This window comes from Arachis ipaensis, chromosome B04 (assembly GCF_000816755.2).
Source record: "Arachis ipaensis cultivar K30076 chromosome B04, Araip1.1, whole genome shotgun sequence".
Classification (NCBI taxonomy): domain Eukaryota; kingdom Viridiplantae; phylum Streptophyta; class Magnoliopsida; order Fabales; family Fabaceae; genus Arachis; species Arachis ipaensis.
This window is the reverse complement of record NC_029788.2, coordinates 127,639,351-127,664,971: the sequence shown is the minus strand read 5'-3', so window position 1 is coordinate 127,664,971 and position 25,621 is coordinate 127,639,351. Positions and strand designations below refer to the sequence as shown.

General features: G+C 32.5%; 2 protein-coding genes across 2 annotated transcripts; one reads left to right on the top strand and one right to left on the bottom strand.

The window, feature by feature from the left end:
• On the top strand, positions 243-4,147 carry LOC107635331 (aquaporin NIP2-1). The gene is made up of 5 exons (XM_016338792.2): positions 243-529; positions 713-937; positions 2,753-2,947; positions 3,054-3,115; positions 3,731-4,147. The coding sequence occupies exons 1-5, from the start codon at positions 416-418 to the stop codon at positions 3,987-3,989; spliced, it is 855 nt and encodes a 284-aa protein (XP_016194278.1). The 5' UTR covers positions 243-415; the 3' UTR covers positions 3,990-4,147.
• Positions 12,420-14,173, bottom strand: LOC107635332 (gibberellin-regulated protein 4). The gene is made up of 4 exons (XM_016338793.2): positions 14,011-14,173; positions 13,795-13,839; positions 13,643-13,676; positions 12,420-12,980 (listed from the first exon to the last, which is right to left on the bottom strand). The coding sequence occupies exons 1-4, from the start codon at positions 14,071-14,073 to the stop codon at positions 12,799-12,801; spliced, it is 324 nt and encodes a 107-aa protein (XP_016194279.1). The 5' UTR covers positions 14,074-14,173; the 3' UTR covers positions 12,420-12,798.

The window sequence follows — 25,621 nt, the reverse complement described above, 5'->3', positions numbered from 1 at the left end:
GCTAAACAAAACAACCAAAATTTTAAATTATAATAAATTTACTATATATCTCGAACATGTCTTTTTTTTATTATTTTATATATATAGAATGCTACATCAATGGTGAATAATATTTTGTTTGTATTTATTTATTTTCTAGTTTTCAATGTCTTTTTAATTCATCCAAAGGTTCATAATTAATATGCGTGCCTAGACAAAGTATGAGCAAATAAAATTGTGCTTAGGAGTCAGACAAAAAAGAAAAGTATTTTTTGTATAGGAACTACTCCAAATTATTGGTGACTACTAATGCACTTTTGGAATTTAACCATCAAGTACCTACCCCTATATATATTGGAATAGTTGAGTAACGAACCACATGAGAGCCATTATAAAATACAACTTGAGGGATCACATTTTTCAGAGATAGAACACAATGGAGGGGATGTTGAGCCTCAACACTGAAGCAAGTAATGATGAAAATCCCAAGCAGCAATCCTCTTCTCTTGCAAATTTTGCAAAGAATTATCCTCCTAGCTTTCCTAGAAAGGTAATTAATTGATTAATTAACTCCTCAATTAGTATTATTATATTATTAGTCTCTATTTATATAGTCCATTATGATCACCAAGTAGCTCACAAGAAAGCTTATATTATTATACTCTTTAAGCTATATATCAAGATCTTATACATATTCTTATTAAATATATGTTATGGATGAATCAAATTAAAGGTACTGGCAGAGATAATAGGGACATATTTATTGGTGTTTGTGGGAAGTGGTTCAGCTGGACTTAGTGCCATTGATGAAAACAAGGTATCAAAATTGGGAGCTTCACTTGCAGGAGGATTCATTGTAACGGTTATGATCTACTCCATTGGACACATCTCCGGGGCACATATGAATCCAGCTGTTTCCTTAGCTTTTGCCTCCATCAACCGTTTTCCTTGGAAACAGGTACTTTTACATAAATATTTTTTCCATTCATATTTTAATTAGAATAAGGAAAAGTATATGGAACTAAGAGGTGATCAGTCAAAAAATAAACAACTTAATTAATTTATAATTATATTTAATTAATTTTATTTGTTTTTAATTTATAATATTTGATATTAATTACTTCTCACTCCAAATTAAAATTCTGAATGATACGTTGGAGAAATAGGGGCGGGGATCACGGAACTTCTAATAATCCCGATTCTTAGTATATAAAAAATTTTATAAAATATATAAAAGAACATCCATTTAGTATAAAAAAGAAACATTCTGATACTTAGTAGAAAAAACATCATAATGTCTAGCATAAGTACCATCCACGTAGAGATTTTGAATTCACCCAGAGGCATTTAGCTGGTTTTTGGCTGGTACTCTCTTGGTTTCTAGCATTGTTGATTAGAATAAATGTCTTTTTCTCCATCTTTAATAATTATTTATTCGAAGAACAAAACAGTCTTTTATAATTTGAAAATTCTTAACCAGTTGCTAACAATATAAATAACTAGTCTAAACAGCTCTTATAAACGGTGAATTGCTTATGTGTTAAGGACTATTAGTTCAATAACAAAAGCCGCTTAAACCAATTACTTAAATAATTGAAGACTGATTATAAATTTTTGAATTCTAAAGAGGCGCTTTGTCTTTTCAAACAAATAATCAGAACTGCAAAAAATATATACTCTTCTGTTTATTATATATTTATTGGATCAAATAGACTTAATAATTTAAGTTAAATCTATTGTTATTTGATAACATTTTTCATCACTATTACTCTGTTCTAGCTTGCTTAGTACATGTTATTTCTTTTTGTAATATAAACCCTATCAATTTAACATAATTGTGTCTATTATTCTTCTCTTTGTACAATTATATATGGATCATGATATAATATGTGATTAGCATTATTAGTGATAATAGTATATTATTACAGTTTTGTCTTGTAATGAGAGAAACTAAATTAGTAAATTAAGATAAAACCTTAATTCATTTCATAAAACTACTTGTGTCTAAGTATAACTATGGACTGATATAGATAACCTTACTTAGAATCTACATATATAATTTTGTATAAATGCAATTAAATGCATATATATGTAGTGTCTAATCACAGCCAAGTAACCTATAATGTATAGACCTACATGAGTCCATGTTCCTAAGGAAAAAAGCAGGTATGGGTCAAATTCAGGTATTGAACTTGGACCTACATATATACAATATGAACCATAAATTATTAGAATGAAGCACCCCACTTATATAACAACATCACTAAAGAATCCTTACATGTGATAAGGAGTTTACATATACCTTCTCTTGCTGGCACAATACAATGCATAATAATAACAACTACTTAATAACTCACTAATATTATTATTATGCAATTTTCATCATATAGAGAATTAGCAGAGCTTTTAATGTATAATAAGTGCAATAAACAGTGACAATATATATTTTGGACCCAACAAATTAAAATATATATATATTATACAATTGCCACAAATAAATTTATGAGTACAATTCAACAATATAGCGAAAGCAACAAGGAGTTGATGGAACATGCGCTACTATTTAATTGTTTTGAATGTTAGTTGTTGTGGGAATTTATGCAGAAAGGGAAATTTGATGAATAATTCCCCCAACACATTTTGGGCCTAACTTCCAAGTTGAAATTTATAAATTGACAAAATTATTATATTCTATGCCTAGTTGAGCTAACTTTTTGGACCATTTTGTTCTAATTAATTAATTGATTAGCCCAAATTCCCTTTATTTTTTCAGGTACCATTTTATATTGCAGCCCAACTAACAGGAGCAATATGTGCTTCATACACACTGAGGGTGTTGCTAGAACCAGCAACACAAATTGGTGCCACGTCACCCTCAGGGTCAAACATTCAAGCACTTGTCATGGAAATTGTTGCCACATTCACTATGGTCTTCATATCCGCTGCTGTTGCCACTGACCCTAAAGCTGTAAATATTAAATAAAATCATAGTATTCAAAAAAAAAAAAGGGTGAAGAATTAATGGATTATACAGATTATATTTAGCTTAACATGTTATATATCTCATTTGGCAGATTGGAGAGCTATCAGGGGTAGCAGTAGGTTCTTCAGTTAGCATAGCTAGCATTGTAGCTGGGTAAGTATTATCATGGTTACAACAGTTTAATATTATTACTTGGTGACATTTGGAAAAATGCAACAAAATCTAAATTAAATTAATGAAGATGCTAATATGAGTATTATCACCACGTAATATTAGGGAGACATAAAAAAAATCTAAACTTATTTTATTTAATTACAGAGTATATTAAATAAAATAAAAAAGAATAAGTTTTGACAATTTTTTGGTTAATATTTTTTTCTTATCAAATATTTATATATCATGATTATTTACCAACATTTAAATTTTTGTTAATAGAAGAGACCTTACAAGGTATATATAATTTTTTTATTTTTCTATATGTACACTTTTATAATAGAAACTATTTTAATACTAGTATTTTTTTTACAATCAATACATGTTTTTTCAATTAAAAAAAATCCAAGTACACAATTACTTAATAACAACTATATTTTTATACGTGTATCAAGAGTGTTTAGTGTATAAACAGAATTATTGAAGATTTTTAAGGAGTTTTAGCAACACTTTGATGTTATTATTTAGTAACATTTGGAAAAGTGCAACAAAATCTAAAGTAAATTAATGAAGATGCTAATATGAGTATAAGCTGTGGTGTTGATGATGATACAGACCAATATCAGGGGGGTCAATGAACCCAGCAAGGTCATTAGGTCCTGCAATTGCCACTGCATCTTATAAGGGTATTTGGGTCTATTTTGTTGGACCAATCACTGGGGCACTCTTAGGGGTATGGTCCTACACTGTGGTTCAAGACATAGATAATAATAAGCCACCTCCTTCTTCTTCCCTTTCATCAATATTGGGCCAGAGAATTATTAGTAGTGAAGCTGAGCATGTTGCTAACAAAGATCACTTCAGTTCTCTGTGAATTCTTCCAATGAGGATATCATATAAGTATATGTATCCCAAAATTCAGTATATCATATGATTAGATATATATATATATAAGCCATGTAATGTTCCATCAATATGTTTATATTTCAATGGAATTTCAGTTACATATTTAATAGAACTTTTGTTCTTGCTTAGATGAGCAATATTGGTATAGAATCTACAACAAAGTAAACATTTATAATTACTAGTAATAAACTAATAATTAAAAAGGAGTGATTATTTACATCTTGTGTAACCCTCTGAGAACTTCTTATACACAATAAACTTCATCAATCCGAACTATGTATTATAAGATTGGACTATATTGTGTAGCGTTTGGTGGAGAGACAGAGACATAAAGACTGAGATTGAGAGACAGAGACTAAGAGACAGAAATTGAAATAAATCTCAGTATTCTGTTTGGTACAAAATGGAAGCCAGAAATTGAAACAAGAATGAAACTCTAATTTAATTGTACAAAGGGTAAAATTTGAATTAATTAATTGAAATAAGGGTATTTTAGGTATAAAATGTTATTAAAGTTTCAGTCTCCATCTCTAAAAATTTTAGTCTCATGTGTCCTCACTTTTTGGAAGTACTGAAATACTGAAATTTTGAAGACAGAGACAGAAACCTTAGTACCAGTCTCTGAACCAACAAACATGATACTGAATTTTAGTCTCTCAGTTTCCGTCTCAGTACCTCAAAACAAACGCTACAGACTCTATTCTCCTTGACCAATTTGTAATGGGTAGGACATGTAGTATAAGAGCTTTACTATAGACATAAAATTTGGATTAGTTGGAAAAAGCAAGTCCTTCATGGAGATTGTGTTCCTGGTTTGTGGTTGTTGGGATTAGATTTTCAGCTTTAATTACATCTAATTTGAAATAGGCACTCTAATTAGACTCCCTCAAAAGCATGTAGAGCTCATAGCAAGTGTATAGCACTCTAAATAGGCACTCTAATTTAAAGTAGGTATCTGAATAATGCACAAAATACAAGCATGTAGAGCTCATAGCATGTGTATATATATATATAGCATTATTTCTCATGTGATATTACATCAATTTTAGTTGTCACTATATGTTAGGAAATTAATTCCAACACTATATACATCAACTTTTTCCAAGATATTACATGTCTATAGCATGTGTAGCTATGGTGTGTTCTATTTATTCTGTGTCATAAATAATTAAGCATGCAATATGTCATGATATATTTCAAAGGTTTTTTTATGTTTCTTCTATGGACAAGAACAACCTATATCGGTCGCTAATTAACTAATTTTTCATGCTTTTGTGATTTTCCTTTCATAAATTCCGAAAATTAATATTATTTTGAATGTTGCACCATATTTCCGAAAATTTTCATTTCACGATCAATCTAATAATTAAGTGCTTCAGTTGAACTTATCATGGCACTAATGAAAAAAACGATAATATGAACTAGCTTTAACGCGAGTGAGTAATAAGAGACGTAATAGCTTGACTCATTAATTTAGATATGCCAGCCATATGTGTGTTATGCATTGATATGGATTATAGGGATGCTATACATGGATGTGGGGTAGTTTTTGGCTGAAGTCTGATAGAAGAAATCAGACCATTCGAGTTCTGTGCAAAAAGAAATTGGGTAACCAAATCGGATGGTCCGAATTGTGAGGGATGGAAAATTTGAACTTTAGGAGTAACTAATCGGACCGTCCGATTAGTTTATTTTTTTTCTTAAAATCAAAACGGACCCTCCGTTTAGACTTTTTGTTTTTTTTTGTTTTTAAATCAAAACGGACCCTCCGAGTTTTATTAAAAAAAAGTTTTTTTTTTTTTGTAGATACCCTCTAATCGGATCGTCCGAATTCCTTGCTCCAAATCCCTCAGTCTGATTTCAGCCCCCTGACACCACATGCAGAAAAAGCATCCCTGTTCTCCATAACGTTGTATCACCCCATACTCTCCTCCATATTAAAAATAAAAGGCGTAATAGCTTTGGTAGTTAGAAAAATGTCAGCGAATTATCAGAATTAATTGTATGTTTTTTACGGTCATTAATTCAATTCTTTTAGTTTATTAATTTAACAATATACTTTAATCTACACTTTTAAATATTGATGGCAAAAAATAATAAATTCTAATAACTCTTTAATTATATTTCTCTTAACTGAATACTTTTTTTATTAAGACATTTTTTTAGCATGCTATTGACTTGCCGTACGTACACTGTGGTCGTCTTATTTTTGCATAAAAAATCACCATATTTCTTTTTGTAATGTTACCAAAATAGGCCAAAACTTTTGGATATAGAATTCTTTTATGCTATTATGGAAGATGGAGATGTGTGGTGTTAAAATTTGGGGTGGTAGACTCATCCTTCTCGCAGTGTACGAGATACTTTTTTATTAAATTATTCCAAAAGCATCTCGCTTAAAATGAGAAGGTTTTTTCCCTTTTTTAAAAATTTTAAAAATATTCTCTCGCTATAGCGAGAAGGGAGCTTTCAATTTTTTTTTTAATTTTAAAAAATCATCTCATCTTGAGCGAGAAGCATTTTTGTTTTTGTTAATTTACGAGCCTCTTATATTTTCATATTCCTCAATAGTTTAGTCACTCTCTTCTAATTAAGCACATAATACTAGATATTCGTAATTATTTTATTAAAGTTCTTACTAAGACCAACTCCGATAACATTTGATTATAACGTGCAGTCATTCCATTCTTGATATAACACTCTTACTATTAAAATATCACGTTTTCGATTGCGCCACTCTTATAGCAAGGATATCATGATGGCTTTAAATATATCTTTAATACACCCACAATCAGAATAATTATACAAGCATATATATATATATATATATATAAAGTCATCTCATAAGAATCACAACTCCTATCTCTCTTTACAAAAATGTAAATAACAATAACAGAGTCGAGAAAAAAATATCCAAGAAAATGAATCAATTAAGTACAACCGATTATTCAGTAAAATCTTCGTCGGCGTTCTCGTTTGTATTCTGAAAAGATAAGACTGTAGGGGATGAGAACCTAACCATACGGTCTCACCAGAGGAGTTGTAAAATTGTTATAAGAAGATATATAAAGGAAAGCTATTTTCAACCGCAGTAATCATCGCTCATCTTATGAACCTCTTTGAAAACCAACAATTAATTATGCAAAATTTAAATTCATACTTCAATTATAAAAGTCTAAAAAGTTAATTAAACTGTATGAATGACCAACCTGTTCCAAGGATAAGTTCATTAAGTTTATGCTGAACGAGTTTGATTTTTTATACTTTACTAAACCTTAAACTTAAATCAATCACGTCCTTTGACCCATCACATAATTAATCACGGTCTCTGACCCAAGCAAAATCAATCAACACACAAATCACCACAAGTCAATGTTCATATCAACTTATCAAATTACGACCTTTGGCCCAATCAGTCATGGCGTCTGGCCCAAAAATAATCAATTTGACATTCGGCCCAACATATAACCAAATCTCAGCCTCCAACTCAACATAAAATCACTTACAAGCCACCACACTCCACCATAATCGAACCAACAAGTCAAAAATATAAGCAATCAAACAGACAATTAAACAATTACTCATAGAGAATAATTATAACAAGTAGTACAATTAGCAGTTAACAAGTGGATGGGACCTCCATCCTTGTCTGGTGCGAGTGCCAAACCAAAATACGCAAGTTGGACAAACCCATGACCTTGCCTCACAAGCAGGACGAATCTCCAACCTTGCCAATCCAGCCATTCAGGCCATACTCAGTCAACATCAATGTCTTTAACCAATTTCACAAGCTATTATATTTATCAACCACAATCCTATATCAATTTATCAAACTTAGATTCATAAATCTCAATTCTTTATCATGCAACAATTTTGTTTCCTCGTGAGTAGGATAACACCAACGTCCTCACTATGGGCAAGACAAGGCCATCGTTCCTACTTAACCCGAAGCAAGTGGGATAAACTACAACCCTTATATTTTACCCAGATGTCTCAAATCTCAACCCAGAGCAAGTGGAATAAATCACAATCCTTGCATCTTACCCAGGTGATTAATCGATAATCATTAACTTTACTCAATTTTATAACTTATTAGATTCATTAATCCCATTCATTCATTAGAAATCAACTTCATTATTCTGTGAGCGGGATAAAACCACCGTCCTCACTGCGGGTGGGATAAAACTACCATCCCTGCAATATTTCATAAGGTTAACCAAAGTTTATCCGAGAACAATTCAATTTAATTCATTGGATTTAGCCACACTCTATTCAGAGCTTAAAAATGAGTTACCAGACTTTATTTAGGAATTACAGGAGATTACAAGCATGTCGAGAAACCCAAACAGTCAAAAATAGAAATTTTTCAAGAAAACAGGATCTGTGCGTACGCATCACCCCTTGTGCTTACGCACAACTGGCAATTCCCCTCTCATGCGTACGCATCACCCCTCGTACGTATGCACGAACTACAACACTCGATCTAATTGGTGCCCATACACACCAACCAAATTTTCTGGTTTTCTGAAAAATCTAAAATTTCAGTTTTTAACCCCAATTTTTAAACGTTCATAACTTCTTCTATAAAATTCCGTTTTCTTCCTTTTTTTAGACGGTTTTAAAGCTCTAATCGCCATCTTTAATTTAAGAAAGTTTTATCAAATTCCAAGCTCCGAGCTCCAAGTTATGACCCATCGAAGTTGGTCAAAAATCAATTTTTATAAAAATCTGCATAATGTACATTTACCATTTTCTCAATCCATTTCAGTTTCAAACCATTCCAAAATCATTTCTAAGCATTCTTAATACTCATTTACCATTTTCTAACCATTCAACACCTAATTAACTAATTTTCAATCAATCAATCATTTCCAAACCATTACAAACCTAATCAACCCAATTCAATACCATCAACCCCTTCCAACATTTATTCCACCAATAATCAAACCAAACAATCAATTGTTCAACCAGTTCTCATCAATTTCACAATAATTCACAACATGGTGCTTACACCAACTTACCATAACTTACTCGAATATACAACCTTAGGCCTAAACTCTCACATCAAACATTATTCAACTCAATTTCATAGCTCGTCATAATTATCCATTCACAATCACAATTCGAACATGACAATGCAACCAATAATTCATATATTCACCCAACAATCAAACATATAAATTCATGAGACTCACATAATCACCAACAATATATAATTTTCATATCGATATCGATTTATAACAATTTTTTAATATAAAATTATGTTTTAAGAAAAGCCCTTACCTTGTTGACGGTGATTTTTCAACACTTAGATTCTCTTCTCGATCACACCCAAGCCTCAATCAACGGCCCCAAGCCTCCACCAAGAACTCCGCAATCAACCCAAGTGTCCAACTCTTACCGTAACAAACCAAGCACCCAAACTACTCCATATAATCTAATTATATCAATTATCCAAACATTTCAAACTAGGGTTTACACATAAACAAGGAAAATCAAAGGAAAAAGAGTTCTCTTACCTTAAGCAACGTGTCCATGGGTTAAAATTCCGCTAGAAATAGTGCTTGAGCTTCCCCTAAAGCACGAAAATCACAATCTTTTAATACACATTAACCAAATTGCAAATTGAAGGAGAGAATCGAAAATGGCTCAGGGTTCTTGGAAGTATTTACCACAAAAGTGATATTGAATCAAAGAGGAAGTCAAGAGCGATGCGTAGCTGCATACAGGTCTTCGATCAGAGATACGGATTGAAAGTTATGTGAATTTTAGTGTGGGTGTGAATAGTAACACTAGGGTACCACTCTCTCTCTCTCTCTCAAAAATGAGGGTTGAGAGGCTGAAATGTTGTGTTGTTAGAGTTTATATTGTATGGCCTTGGACCCAACATGGGTCCGTTCGTGATTTTTGGTCCGTTACCCCTATATTAGGTCAAAACCTTTAAGTGCTCGAGTTTTCGTTCTAAATTTTTTTTTTGTCATTCATAAAACAAAGTTCAAAATCTCAATATTCAAATTGGAACATATAAAATTTTCACTATTTTTCGATTACTAAAGTTTTAAATCATAAAAAAAATTGTCCAACTAAAATAAAAGAATTCCGCTAGGAAGCCAATGGAGTAAGTATACAATGTGTACAATGAACTGATTCTTTAGGCCAATATGAATAAAAAATCAAAATTACCCACATTTACCCTTATTCCAAAAGTGATGTTCATTTTTGAGATAACCACCACCACATAATCAGTAATCCTAATTTTTCCTCGATCATCCTTTCTTCCGTTACCGTGACGTTTCAAACCAAACTCTTCACATACAATGTTGAACATCCCACCGTCTCCCCCAATGGAACTCTGATCAGCGCTGAGCATCCTTCACCGTTAGCTTCCGTCGCGTGTCTCCCGCCCACCAGACTACTCCAGCGGCTCGCCCTCAGTCACAGGTGTACAGGACGCCGGCGGTTCAACCGAAGCTGCGCCATCCAAGTTTAAATTCCTGTATAAGATCACACACAATAAGCCATGACAATTTTATATAGCCATTTGTGTATAAGAAGAAGTAACCATCCGCTATCGTACAGGTTCGAACATCTAGGGTAAATTACTACTAATTTATCAAACACAATACACCCATACTATCCAGAATAACCATCCGGGTACCAGGGATAATAAACATCTGATATCCTACTGAATCGAACATCCAATTTAAAATACTTGAAACTGATCACACGACGACAGGAACACACGACGGGTAGGTGGTGCTGGACAAGGGCTTGTGCGGACGATGACGCCAGTGGAAGGAGAGTCTGACGGCGGGCGGTGACCAGTGGGAATGTAGTTTCCGATGAGAAACGGAGATGATAGAGATGATACCGTATTGAGCAAGTGACGTCTTTGTTGTGATCCTATAACTGACCCTAATCCTATTTTAATTCAAAATTCAAATTAAAATAATTTTAAAATTAATTAATTGTCCATAATTTAATTTTAATTTAAAATTAACCCCTATTGTATGCATTGCACGTTACATGTATTGGTTCTCTATACCTCCTCGAAATAAAAATTTTGAAAAATATCATCTTTTGTAAATATAATAAATCATAAATAACTTCTTATTTAATTTTCAAAAATCCAGAATCTTACACTTAACCTCTAACCAACTGTGATGTACATAATATTGTAGATGTTCCTGTAAGAAAGCCTTACAATGTGGGTTTCGATGGGATGTAAAATCAAAATTGAAGAATTTAAAGCTAGTGGTCAATTGACCCAGGACATGCTTCATTTAATTAATGAGTCGATTTTTCTTCCTTTTAAAAGATGAAGTTTTGGTTTTTGTGTACACATACAGACAAATAATAAGGTAACTTGCAGCATGTTTACACTATTTCACTCCCAACATCTCGCAATCTACAAGAAGCGGTGAAGTAGCATTACTGAACATGGATATTTGATGGCGAAAAGCACAACTCACCATACATACGTTTATCTCACTACTGTCTCACTCACATGTACAACACTAACAATAAACCAATATAATAAATAATTTTTGAAAAAAATACGATTATTAGATTACATAATTATTGATATTGGAATTTTTAAAATTTTTCTAAGCTTAATTATCAAAATAATATAACATAATTCAACAATTAGATTGATGAAAATTCATTAATGATAAGAAGTTATTAAACACTAATCCCTCTCACAATGTAACATCAAGATTACTACTCTTATTAGTCCATCAAAGCAGTTAGGCATGATTGATAAAAGCCAAAAGGTAATGTTCCTAAGGACAGAGGAGGATTAAACATACCATGGCATGAATCATATAGTAAACAACGCCCTTGTAAATAACCTCAATAATTGATATTCTTGAAAGAAAAAAATGCAAAAGAAACGGTAATCATCTTAGGTCTATTTTATGAATTAGGTGCATGTTATACTGAAGATGAAAATTGATAAATAAATAAAGATTAATTTTGATAGATAATTATCCATCTAAAAGAATTTGTAATTTCATTTTTAGTCATTTTTAAATTAAATTATGCATATTTTTATTTTCTCCACACAAGAATCTTTTTTATTTTTACTATTTTTGTCCCAATGCTATGTTTACTTCACAAAAATGTGTAGTAAGCACCTTATCTAAAAATGGGCTTTTCTCAAAAAAGGGGCCCACATTATTTTGGGCTTTTAAGCAGGGATACTACTCAAAATTTTTTTTTTTAAAAAAAAGTAGGGCTACTTCTCATTAAAAAAAATTGTTACAATTACTTTTTTATATATATCATTGTATATTAGGTATATAGAACAAACAATTCAAGAACACAAAAGAATGTCAATATGATAAGGAATAAAAGTTACTACAAGATTAAGGCAGAAAGAAATTACTCAAATTAGTAAGACATAATATAAGAAATTTCATTCATATATGATAGTAACATTAGCTATTAGCCACTCTCATTAAAGGCCAATACAAAGCCTCAAGGAGTGATACGAACATATAAAAGAAACCACCACATTAACTCAAAAGGGGATTTCCCCAAAATACATCAAAACATTCTTTTTCCAAATAAACCAAAAAGGGTCACCCTAAAACACATCAAAGAGTATTTGATATATCTCCCTAATAAGGTTGGGCTACTACCATTTGGCTAAGTAACACATGAAATATAGTAGAGAAGCTTAGTATAATAATTAAGCTAGTATGATAAAAGGGCACAAAGGGAATTAATTATGATATTTGGATAGAAACTAGAAAGCAAGTGGTTGATGAAGCTTAAGGGCATTTTGGTCCTCCTTCCTTGGTCTTCCAGTTGTTGTAGCAAGGGCAAACAGCTTTGTTACCATAATACCCCGGAGGAACACAAAGGCACTTCCTACAACACTTCTGACAAAAGAACATGCAGGGCTTGTGGTATTGGGTCTTGCCACACCTCCTTGAGCATTGTGATGGGCATTCTGGTCATTTCATCATACACATTCAAATGAGACAAAGTACCATTTTGGTTAATGGAAAAAAGAAAAGCATCCACCTTAATATTATCATCGATATCATCAATTTTTCCTTTTTTCTTAGTCAAAACACGCAAAAAGATGCAGCTTTTGGAAAACAATTTTGACCACTGTCAAAAGTAAAATTGACGGTCTAAAGTCTAAAACTTTCAACGAAAACAAATAAAAAATATGATGATAATTTTCCTAAAACCAATTTTTTTATATATATTTAAGAATTTAAAATTTTCTAATAAATTTTCTATAATGCCCATTCAGAAAATCCTAAACCCTAATAATAAAATGATATATTATTGTTCTATTAATGACTAATCTATGAAATAAACAACAGTTAATAACATCATTGAGCAATGTCATAAAAAAAATTATGGTGCTAGCAAGAAGCAAGCACATTTCTTCCGCCGATATTCCTTGTATGTAAAGTTGAAATAATTTGTTTTTAGAAATAATATTTTTTTATTTATTTCAGAAAAAAAATCCGTTCCTTCTTAGTTCTTGTGGTGTTTTGCCACAATTTTGGTGTTCAACATTGTAGAAAATTATAAAAAATTAGAAGAGAAAAACTAGAAGAAAATGCATAGTAATAATAGGTAGTAACTTTTACTTACGATAACTCTTGACACTCCCAGGTCCATATTGGCTCTGAGGAAAGAAAAAACACAAAATCAAGAGAACCACAAATCAGCATTATTATTGACTCATTCACCCCTCAAAAAAAAATAAAATAAAATAAAAATAAAAAATAACGGCATTAGCATACCTTGTTGTCATAGAGATGGCCTCCTTGCCCATTAGCAGCCATGACCTGAAATACAAAAGCAAACCATCCAAATATGAGAAAACCTTCAAAATAATATAAACTTAAATTAAATTAAATCATAGTATATAATAAAGTGTTCATGTAAAATGTACATATATTAATGCTATGTATTTAAATATTTTGCGTAACATTGTACATTAGAGACCAATTAATTACCATAGTTTGGAGCATTGAAATGGCAATGAGAGCCAAGATGAAAGCAGCAAAGAACTTAGCCATGGCAAAATGAAGACAAAAAAAGGTAAGAGAAACCAACAACACAAGTAGGGGGAAAAACAAAAACCTAAGTGTTAATGAGGTCTTTGGTACGGTGGAAGTGTAGGGTATTTATAGAATCTTAATGGGGTGCAAAGTGTGTAATATTTATTAGGTGTGGAAAAGCTAACCAATGTCTGCCACGTGTTTCGGCAAAATATCTTGACGGTGATGAAGTTCACATGATATTTGATCCTATGGTTTACAATTCTCATTAATTTTGATTAGTGAATGAAGCAAATTCAAACATACCCCTTTAATATTATTATGCTGCTCCTCATAAAAAGGTATACTACAGCTAAGAAGATTGGAAGCAAGTGGGTTACAGTTAGTAATAATAATGTTAGTTTTTTTGTGGAATAATAGTAATAATAGTGTATAATTTGTGTTATAACGATTTATAACATTCTTTAGCTTTTTTAATTGTCCACATAATTTAGTTCTTTTGTTTTTATAATCTTGTGTATGTTAATAATTTCTTAACAAATATTAATATTTTTTAATATAATTAAACTAATAATTATCATGTTCTTATATTAATATCTATTTTTTCTTCTTAATTAATTTTTGAGAAAAGGACAAATAGGTCTCTGACCTTTTGTTCCGTGGACATTTTCGTCCCTGACCATTAAAAAATACTTTTAAGTCCCTGACATTCACAAAATTTGGACGGATCAGTCCCTGACGGAGGCATTTGGGCGGAGGGACTGATCCGTCCAAGTTTTGTGAAGGTCGGAGACTTAAAAGTATTTTTCAATGGTCAGGGACAAAAATGCCCACAAAACAAAAGGTCAGGACTTATTTATCATTTTCTCTTAATTTTTTGATATAATACTCAAAATGGTCTTTATAAAAGATGTATTAATCAATTTAATTTTTAAATTAGTCTCTAAAGAATATAATAATAAATCAATAATATGATCTTTCTACTGACTAGATAATAATGTGTCATAAAATAATTATATCACGTGTTATTATCAAACATAGAAAAATTAATTTGATTTATAATTAAATGACTAATTAGATATTATTTAAAAATTAAATTAACAAACACTTAATATTTTAAAGATTATTTTGATTATTAATCTTTATTCTCTTATTTAGTTAACTAATAATAGTGGAAAAAGAAAATTAATGTTACTTTAATTTTTTTAATATAATATCAAGGCATTAAAAACTTATGATGAAAATAAAATAAAAATCATAGGAAAATGGTAAGAGCTAGAGTGCTAGGAAGCTATATATTAATAGCATGGGTATTGAGAGTGAAATGGGATTGAGCATGGAATGGATAAAGGGACCCACCTAGTGAGGAAAGTCAAGCTTCAAAAATCAATCAACTATTAACTAATGTCGGAAAAAAAAATTCTTTTTTTATTTTTTTCTTTTTATTTCATTTTTAATAAATAAATTTGCTCAGTGAGTGACAGTTTTCTCAGCTCTGCATGTGCCACCACGTTAAATAAGCTGCGCCGTTCCCACTAAAATGCACCACCGGGTACATTGTTTAATCATGCACATGCACATCCACAAAGCTAAGTTTCCAATTGACAAGTAATTACTACATTAATATTTTCATTACCCCATTCCCTATCTACATAATAGTTCTAACTAATTATTAATTTCCATATGAATAGAGCTGCAAGTATCTATCTTATACAAAAACTACAAGATTTTATACAAAAAGTCTAAATGACACGATTGTGACTTCTTTCGAAATAACGCAATGGAGGGACGCAACGACAAGCCAAAGGAAAAAGCAGTGGACGAGGTGGGAGATGCGGCAATAGAGAGGAGAATGGACACGACGGCAGAGTTACGAAAAAGAACGTCGCAAATAGAAATTACAACGCGATAAGGGTGATGGCATGGTGAGGTGTGACGATGCGGTGAAAAGGGTGACGAGGGGGTGGCTGCAGAGAGGTTGGATGGAGTATGGACAGCCTTAGGGATCTCTGAATTGAAGAAGGATTATGCAAATAAAGATTAGGAGTTTTGGTTTCTGTATGTGTGTGTGTGTGTGTGTGTGTGTGTGTGTGTGAAATGACTAAAAAACATATATGAGAAATAAACTATTAAGGATAATTCAAGAAATTCATAAATGTCGGGGAATAACGGGGACGGGGCGGGGATCCCCGCTCGGGTCCCCACGCCTGCTTCGGGGAAATTTTGTCCCCCATTCCCATCCCCACGAAAAAAATTTCCCACAATCGGATCCCCATTTGGGGCAGTCTCCGCAGGGATCCTCGCGTCTCGGAGAATTTTGCCATCCATATAACAAATCACATAAAATCTAAGTAAAATATATGGTTAAATCTTTTTAACGGATTTATTCTACATAGTCAATTATTATTCAGAAACAATTACCACATAATTAGGATAACATTTTTAGTATTTTTGAAAATATCAAAAAATTATTATCAAAACAAACAGCTATATAATACACAAATTTTTGAGACAAAAAAGGTACGCTATTCACTCTGAATATTATATCTATCATTTTATATTCTTTCTTACTTGAGCGTTGAGAGTGTCTTTGCAGGTGTCACTGTCGCCGTTCTTAAAAGAATCGACGTATATTTCATCCAGCCTGAGAAGCAGGATGAGGTATGCCTTAAAATCGGTTACTCACACAGGAACATTTGGCGTCCGCCGTGAGGCCGAAGTTTTAAAACTAACCCCGCTCTCATCTCACCTACCCTATTGTCACCATCTTTTTGCAGGTCACAACATATGGCCGACAAGCCAAGCAACCCCCTCCTCCCCCCACTCAAGCTGAACTATTGGCCATCAACGAATCCTTACGAGTATAAAATCAAAGGATGGCCGACCTATTATGTCATAAGCAAAACAACCAGAGTAAGGGAGAGGAGCACAAGAACACTAAAAACAAAAATGATTAAGACGAGCACATGTTAGAGGCGAAGCCTATAATAACAACATCCACGAAGTCAGCGGTGAAAATGACTAACCCGTTTTCAAAAGACATCATGAACTTTTAAATGCCCAAAAACTTCACCTTACTAACAACACTGAAACCTTATGAGGAAATTGGAGATCCCAACATATACATTACCAAGTTTTACACAATGATGTTTATAAACGGTGCATCCGACCTAATACTCTATCGTACATTTTCTACCTTTTTAGATGGTACTGCCTTGATCTGGTTTTCCAATTTGTCTGCAGGTTCTACATCAAGTTTCGATGAGCTGGCCGACCTTTTTGTTAACAACTTTGCTGCGTCAAAAATTTATGTGGACGACTTAGATTACCTCAGCATCATAAAGCAGGGACAACATGAAAGTGTCAAAGACTACATGATGAGGTTCGCCAAGGAAACTGTGCAGATACCTAACCTCAACCCAGAAGTTCACTTGCATGCCCTGAAGAGTGGATTCTGCCTTGGAAAATTTCAAGAGATTATAGCTGTCACGAAACCAAAGACATTGGCTGAATTTCGTGAAAAGGCAACAAGCTAGATCGAAATAGAGGAGCTCCGGCAAATCCAAAGGCAGAGAGGTCTAACCTTAACAGAGAAGAGGAAAAGCGGAACAAGTACCCGAGCAATAAGACATATCAAAAACCTTTTAAACTAACACCAAAATTTGATACATACACTCCTTTTAACACTAAGAGATAGGACATTATCAAAGACATCCTACACTCAAAGTTGATCAAACCACCAAACAAAGCAGGGACATACCAATACCAACGATACGTGGACAAGTCCAAATATTGTACCTTTCATCAAAAGTATGGGCACACCACGGATGACTGCGTTATAGCAAAAGACCTTCTCAAAAAGTTAGCCCGCCAAGACTTACTAGATAAATACATTGACAGCCAAGGACAACGATGACAAAGAGAAGACCTCGTTCAACAATATAAATCAAGCGACAATAACAGAGACAAAGGAAAGAAGGTGGACGAAAACCCTAACCCACCTCGCAGAATTACAAACTGTATTTCTAGTGGTTTCGTAGGTGGAGGATGTACCAACTCGGCCAAAAAAAGGTCCTATAGAACCATGATGTCAGTCACTCACTCTAAACCTACCTATACAACCAGCGTGGCTCTACTAGACATCACATTCAGCTCTTCGAATTGCAAAGCAATAGACAAAAACTTGGACTATCCTATAGTTATATTACTACAAGTTGGCGAATGTTTAGAAATAGCTTTGGAGTGGTTTGAAATTAATTTGGGTTGAGTTTTGGTAAAATTTCGTAATTTGGTAAAGTTGGTAAAAATAGAATTTTGACCAACTTCGACGGGTCATAACTTGGCGCTCGAAGCTTGGATTTGTATGAAATCTATCTTAAATTGAAGCTAGTGAAAAGAGCTCTAAAATAATCTAAGAAAAGAAGAAAAAGAAATTTTATAAAGTTATGAACGAGCGAAAACTGGTATAAAAATCTGAAAACATAGATTCTGTAAAAAATCAAAAATTCTAGCCTGCGTGCCCACGCACAGTATGGTACGTGCACACTACACAAAACCGGGGAAAATGCTCGTGTGTATACGCACGAGGGTGTGCGTATGCACAACCAGGAGTTTTTGCAAGTCGTGCTTACGCACAAGGTGATGCGTACGCACAAGTCCTACTTTCTTGAAGAAACCCATTTTTGATTGTTTGGCCTTCCCGACATGCTTGTAAATCCCTATAACCCCTAAATTATGTCCGATAACTCATTTTTAAGCTCTGGATAGGGTGTGGCTAAGTCGAATAAACTAAATTTTATTATTCTCGGATTAAACACTTAGTTAACCAGAGGAGATGTTGTGGGGATGGTGATTTTATCCCGCCTGCGGTGAGGACAGGGGTTCCATCGCGCTCACATGTTAAAGAAATTAGGAAAACCGGTATATGATTGGGGATTTATGAATTTAAATTGATGAAATAGATAACTAATTAGAGTTAATGAGTTAAATTACTTATGAAATCACTAAAAGACACTGATAATGATTAATTGTGGCCTGAATGGATGGATTGGCAAGATCTAGCTGATATCCTGCTTGTGCACTGATTGAATATTTGTTTGTGGCAAGGTCTGGGTGTTATCCTGCTTGCGTATTGAATTGATTTTGTCTTGGCACCTGCACCAGGCAAGAACGGAAGTCTCATCCCGCTTGTTTCGTGGTTGCAGTGTGACGTGGAGACGGCAATACATAATGCCTACGTTCTCTTGGATGAAAGGTGAGACGACGCACTCTATTTATGTGAGATGGCACTCTCCGTTGTTTGACACATTTATACTTCTGGGATCCGCACCGAGAGACTGATCCGGGGTGTCAACCGAATTTTGTGTCAGGCATAGTATAATAACTGACATGTGAGCTCATGGCCAGTAGGACAGGCATGCATCATCTGCATCTATGTGACATTATTTGAGTATGCTCATTGTATTTGGATTGCTTATGTGTTTATTTTTGATTAACTGCTATTTGCCTTATTTGTTGTAATTGCCTTTGTTTGTGTATGAATCTCTCTACTTGTGCTTGCTACTACTACTAAACAAATTATTGAACACTGAATTATTGAAATTGAACTGTTGTGATACTGAGAGAACTGTTGACCTGTATTGAGAAGAGTTGAAGACTTAAAATCACTGTATAGCTGAGATTTAGCTTTGTTTACCCTGTTTGGTTTATAAAGGACCCTAGACTTGAACTTTGTGCAATTGGGAGTTTAGGATCGCCTAGCAAATTCATATCTTTTTACATAATCTTTATTTGGAATCATTATCCTGCTGGAAACTTTCGGGTTCTCACCCCGTTGTGGAATTATTTATTTTCAGATACAGGACATGATGCACCTCGTTGAATGTGTTGGTTTCTCTTGGAACCGAAGACTCTATTTTGGATTTGTATTTTGTACCTAGAGTAGTTAGATTCTCCACTTTTGTATATCCCTATTAGAGGTTGATTTATAGAGAAACAGATTGTATTTTATGTATTTCTAGGATGTATTATACATTCTAGCCGGCATTGTCTTCGCGGGTCGAGACTAGTACTTCCTATGTATCTCCTTTTGAATCTTATATATATTTCTTTTGTTTCTGTATACCGGCTATTGTTATCTTTAACGTTTTGAGTGTGATGCAATTTTTGTCATCTTTCTTCACATGCTCCTATCTATATTATTATCTTTTAAATATATGTATGTATTTTACTTTTAGGTGTCGTAATGCCTCACCACCTCTAATTTATGACTTTAACATAAGGCTTTGTGTGGTAGGATGTTACAAAGAATACAAGAATAAAGAGAGTGAGAGAGAGATAGAAAGTAGTAGAAAAGTGAAAATTATCTTCTCATTGTAAGAATAATGAATCACGCTTATTATAGTAGCTTACACATGTATATATAGTAACTATCTGACAACTAATTTTCCCACCAAAACTAACCAACTGTTAACTAACGAACTCTCTAACTAATTTGTTAAATTAATGATTGTAAGCATCTTAGCTTAAGTCATAGGCCCCTCAAGCTGGGAGTGTACAAATCGAATAATCCCAACATGGAATGACAACTATCAAAAGGAGCTGGAGCCAAAAGCTTGGTGAGGATGTCTGCCGTTTGCTTCTTGGTAGAAATAGGCAGCAATTCAGTAACCTTTTCTTGTCATTTATCTCTAACAACATGGCAATCTGCTTCAATGTGTTTAGTTCTCTCATGAAAAACAGTATTAGCTACAATGTGAAAAGTAGATTGGTTGTCGCAATAGATTGTGACAGGTCTAGTCTATTCAACCCTCAATTCCCAGAGCATGAATGTTAGCCAATGAGCTTCACCGGTAGCCGCTGCTAAAGCACAGTACTCAGCTTCACAAGAAGAATGGACCACAGTATGTTGTTTTTTGCTCTTCCAAGTCACTAAGGAAGTTTCTAAGAAGAAGTCGTAGCCAGATGTAGAGCGTCTGGAATCAGGGCAGGTTGCCTAGTCACTATCTGCAAAGCTTGAAGGATGAAGATCTGAACTGACAGAGAAGAAAAGTCCTTACCCTAGTGCTCCTTTCAAGTATCGAAGCACTCTTAATCCTGCTTCAAAGTGCTTATCTATGGCACAGTCAAGGAATTGGCTCAACTTGCCAACAACAAAACTAATCTCTGGTCGAGTGTTTGTCAAATAAAAGAGTTTTTCAATCAGCCATCTATATTCTGAATTGGATTGAAAGGGTGTCCTTGAAGATTTGGACAACTGCATTGAGTAATCTGTCGGAGTTGTGACGGGCTTGGCTCCCAACATTTCGAATTCTTCAAGCAGATCAAGACAATACTTCCTTTGACACACTGCAATCCCTTTACTGCTTCTCGCAACTTCAAGGCCCAAAAAATACTTCAATTCACCTATGTCTTTGATATTAAAAAGTCCATGTATATGTTGTTTAATAAAAGAGATTTCCTTCAAGTTAGTCCCATCCAAAATCAAATCTTCAACATACATTAAAAAATAAATGAAATTCGAGTCAGCAGCTTTCGTAAACAATTTGGACTAACCACAAGAGATCAACACTAAGCTTAACTCTGTGTTCCATTGACGATTGGCTTGCTTCAAGCGATCCAGAGAACGATCCAACTTGCAAACCAGGTAAGAATCCGAGATACTTAAGCCTGGTGGAGCTCTCATGTACATTACACATATTACACTAGTTTACACATAAGTGAAAATTATCTTCTCATTGTAAGCACGATGAATCACACTTATTACACTAGCTTACACATGTATATATAGTAACCATTTGACAACTAATTTTTCCGTTAAAACTAACTAATTCTGATAACTAACTAACTTTCTAACTAATTTGTTAATGACTGTAAACATCTCAGCTTAAGGTCCAATTTGGATAAACAACTTAAATAAGCTCTTTTAAAAAAAGAGTTTAAAATATAAGGACTTTTATTAATAGCAGCTTATAAATAAGTTATTTTATATTTAGATTTTTAGTTATAGAAGTACTTGTTTTAAAGTTGTAGTGTTTGAATAAATGACTCAAAAAAATATAATTTTCAGCTACCATCTCTTCTTTACATATTTTCATGAATATAATAGTATTTTGTTCATTCTAATTAGCTTTAAATTTTCTTCCGGACTTACCACTTTCATGAATTTGTTGAGAAAGAACATAAAAAAAATAAACAAACATTTCCTACATTAAGAGTTATATAAAAAAAAGTGGAGAGATGTTGCAAAATAAGGGAATGACCCTAGAATTATTACAAGTGAATAAGGGTGTTCTTATATGTAGTGAATAGTAATAAAATTCTAATTCACGGTAATTTTGATGGCAATGCCAAAAAAATTATTGTGTAATTAGTATTTGGTGTAAAAAACAAATGTGAAATGTGTGTCATGTATATTTTGTTGCTATTTTTTATTTTTGCTATTTTTACTAGAACTCTCTCCTCTTTTATTGGGGTCAAAAATTTGCTGTAACAACTATAAAAAAAAATAGCAAGCTATATAAAAATAATACCACATGAAAAAAATAGAATTAAAATTGAGATTTCATACCACACATAATGTTAAATACAAATGTAATAATAAAAATAAAGTGGTAGAATGATTAAAAAAAATACATATGCAGCATATGATTCAGATGGAATATTATGTGAAAATGATGGTGTAAGGTCGTCACTTATGACAGATGAAACATTGCATGAAAATGATGGTGAGGGCCAATACTTCTAGCAGATGGAACATTGCATGAAAATGGTGGTGAAAGGACAGTACTAGTAGATAAAATATTGTATGAAAATGGTAGAAGCCAGAAAAATATTTTTCACAAAGAGTAAAGAATGAAAGGAGCACAATAGTCTCTTCCATTTTTAAGTCAAATTTTTTTAATGAGCATTAATAAGAGAAAAAATGATATCAAGCTAATGTGATTTTTCATAATTCTAAAAAAAAAAATTGCTACTTTCCAAGGTCACATTCTTAAAAACATAACACATAAGAGAATTTTAATCTTTTAATTACCCAGTGTAATTAGGTATCTTTTAAATATTATCTTTTATTCAATTTCTAAAAAAAATAAAAAACAAGTAATTTTTTTATTTCTTGAATAATTGATGTGTGAAAATGAATATTTAAATTAACTAAATAATAATAAATCCTTATAAAAATCGATAAAGACTAAATTTTAAAGGATAAGTAACATTTTTTTTCCACTAATAATATTCATCTTACAAATAATGTTATTTTATCACTGCTAATTGCTTTTCTTGCCCTTTAATCAAGTTTTCAACTGCTAAAATATATTCAATCACTAATTAGATCATTAACCTTAACTTTAACTCGATTTCGCTTGCTAAAATTATCTAAGTAAAATATTTCTATAGTTTCTATCCCGGAATAGAAGATTCTTTTGAAACTAATAATAATAATAAATTAATAATTAAAGAATTCTCTTATATTCATCACATAATATATCTAACAACTGTCTCTATTTCTAGCTGGATGGGATCTGAAATTCTGGATCAAATAATAATAAACACATTAAAAATAAACTCTTTAGTTGTGTCTACACAACATGAGGCATGGTGACAAATAATTTGACCCTGCTTTTAAACTGTCATGCACATTTTTATGTTCCATCTTAAGCTAGTTGTGGGCCATTGGATAAAAGGAACCTATTGTATATATATAAAAAACAATTATTAATATGGTTCAAGTTGATATTTATGTATGAATAATTCCAAGTTTCTCCAACAATTGGGATATGGATCCGTATATAGGTATAATAGAAGCAATAATTAGAACAGACAACATGTGCAACCCACATGAAAATGAAAACTAGATACTAATCACTAATAAAAACAATGATAGAGGGTGGTTCCTCCCTTCTTCAATTCAGGGTAATGCATTATTTGCATCCATGAATTATAGTAAGTTCACACGAGGAAGAAGGTTTATATGGCGGTGCTCATGCAGCTTTTAAGAAAGGACTTATTCTAACTACCATTTTGGGTTCATACATATATGTGTAAATAAGTTGTTTTTTTTTTCAAAAGGCGTAAATGATTTGATAGAAAATGATTATTTTTCATTATTTGATTGAAAGAAAAAAAAGTTAAATAGTATAAAAAAGTTTATTGAATTTGATTAAACGAATAATTTTATAATTAAAAATTAAAAAGTGATGCTCTATACTTATTCTATAATAATTGTTAGGTTAATCGTTACATTTTCAAATAGAAGTAGTTAAACACCTATAATAGTAGCAGAATTTACTGTATAGATATATAGAAAAGAAAAAAAGGGACTCAAGTTGTGGACTAATGTACTATATCACATGTAGAGTTAATATTGTAGACATGAACTATTTATAGGTAACATTTAAAATATGCAATAAGTAAAGTTGGTAGTAGAGCAATGAATTGTTGAAGGGATTGTTTTAAGTGAGAAATTGATTGATAAATGCATATTGCACTAACTAGAGAGGGAAAGGAAAGTACTAAAAGTGTACCAAAGTGCAAAGAAGCTTAGCTGCAATCCAATTGCATTATTCATGGTGCATCATGTGGGCTTGCCTCATATCTCACATGGGCAACTCTGTTTCCTTTTCAATCACAATGATTCATATCTTTTCCTAAATTTCCGATCTAAAAGTAATGATTATTCGTTTATTTATTTTATTCACGGGAAAATCATTATCATCATAGTTCAACATGCAAAGTAATTGCACACCCCATGTTGGCAAAGGTTTTCAACCTCCACAAGGTTTCCTCATTAAAAAATTACTTGATATGTGATGTAGTTTGTGTTCTCCTCCTTCGTTTATTTTTGTACATCAAGTTTCTCGTGTATTATGTCGATACCTATTTTGGCACTTTCCAATTTTGATATGGTCCTAACTTTAACGTATTAATATTTCATTTCTACTGCTGGATCATGCGTATACTTAATTTTTGTCTATGCAAATATCACATTTAATTTAATTGGCAATGAGTTATAACTCAAATGGCATAATCTCTCCATATTCAATTAAGAGGTTGCGAGTTCGAATTTTCTATCTTTGGCAAAAAAAATATCAAATTTAATTTTGATGCACTGTACGTATAAAATAATTTTACACGTATATTTAATTAAGTAACGTCACATCAGTAAAAATTACTTGTTAAAAAAAATTTGAGAATATAAAGTGTAATCTTTAACCCTTCATTATTCTCTTTCGCATATTTATTCTTGATCTCACTTATAAAACTAATGGTGAGAGATCACACTTTACTCTCTCAATTATTAAAAAAAAAATGAGAGGATCAATTCCCCGTGATAACTACTAAACAAGTCTTCCATAAATTAATTAAACCTTTTTTTGGTTCACTTGCCAACTAAACCTCATGCACTCCTTAAAAAGACACCATTATTGGACTTTCGTTTATGGGCTTGATTAATAGCTCCTATAATATACAATGATACTTTGAAAAAAAAAAGCCCATCATGTTGGAAGGTGAGAAGCCCAGTGGACCGGGACTTGATAGTGTCTTCGTCAACACTTTTTTTCATTTG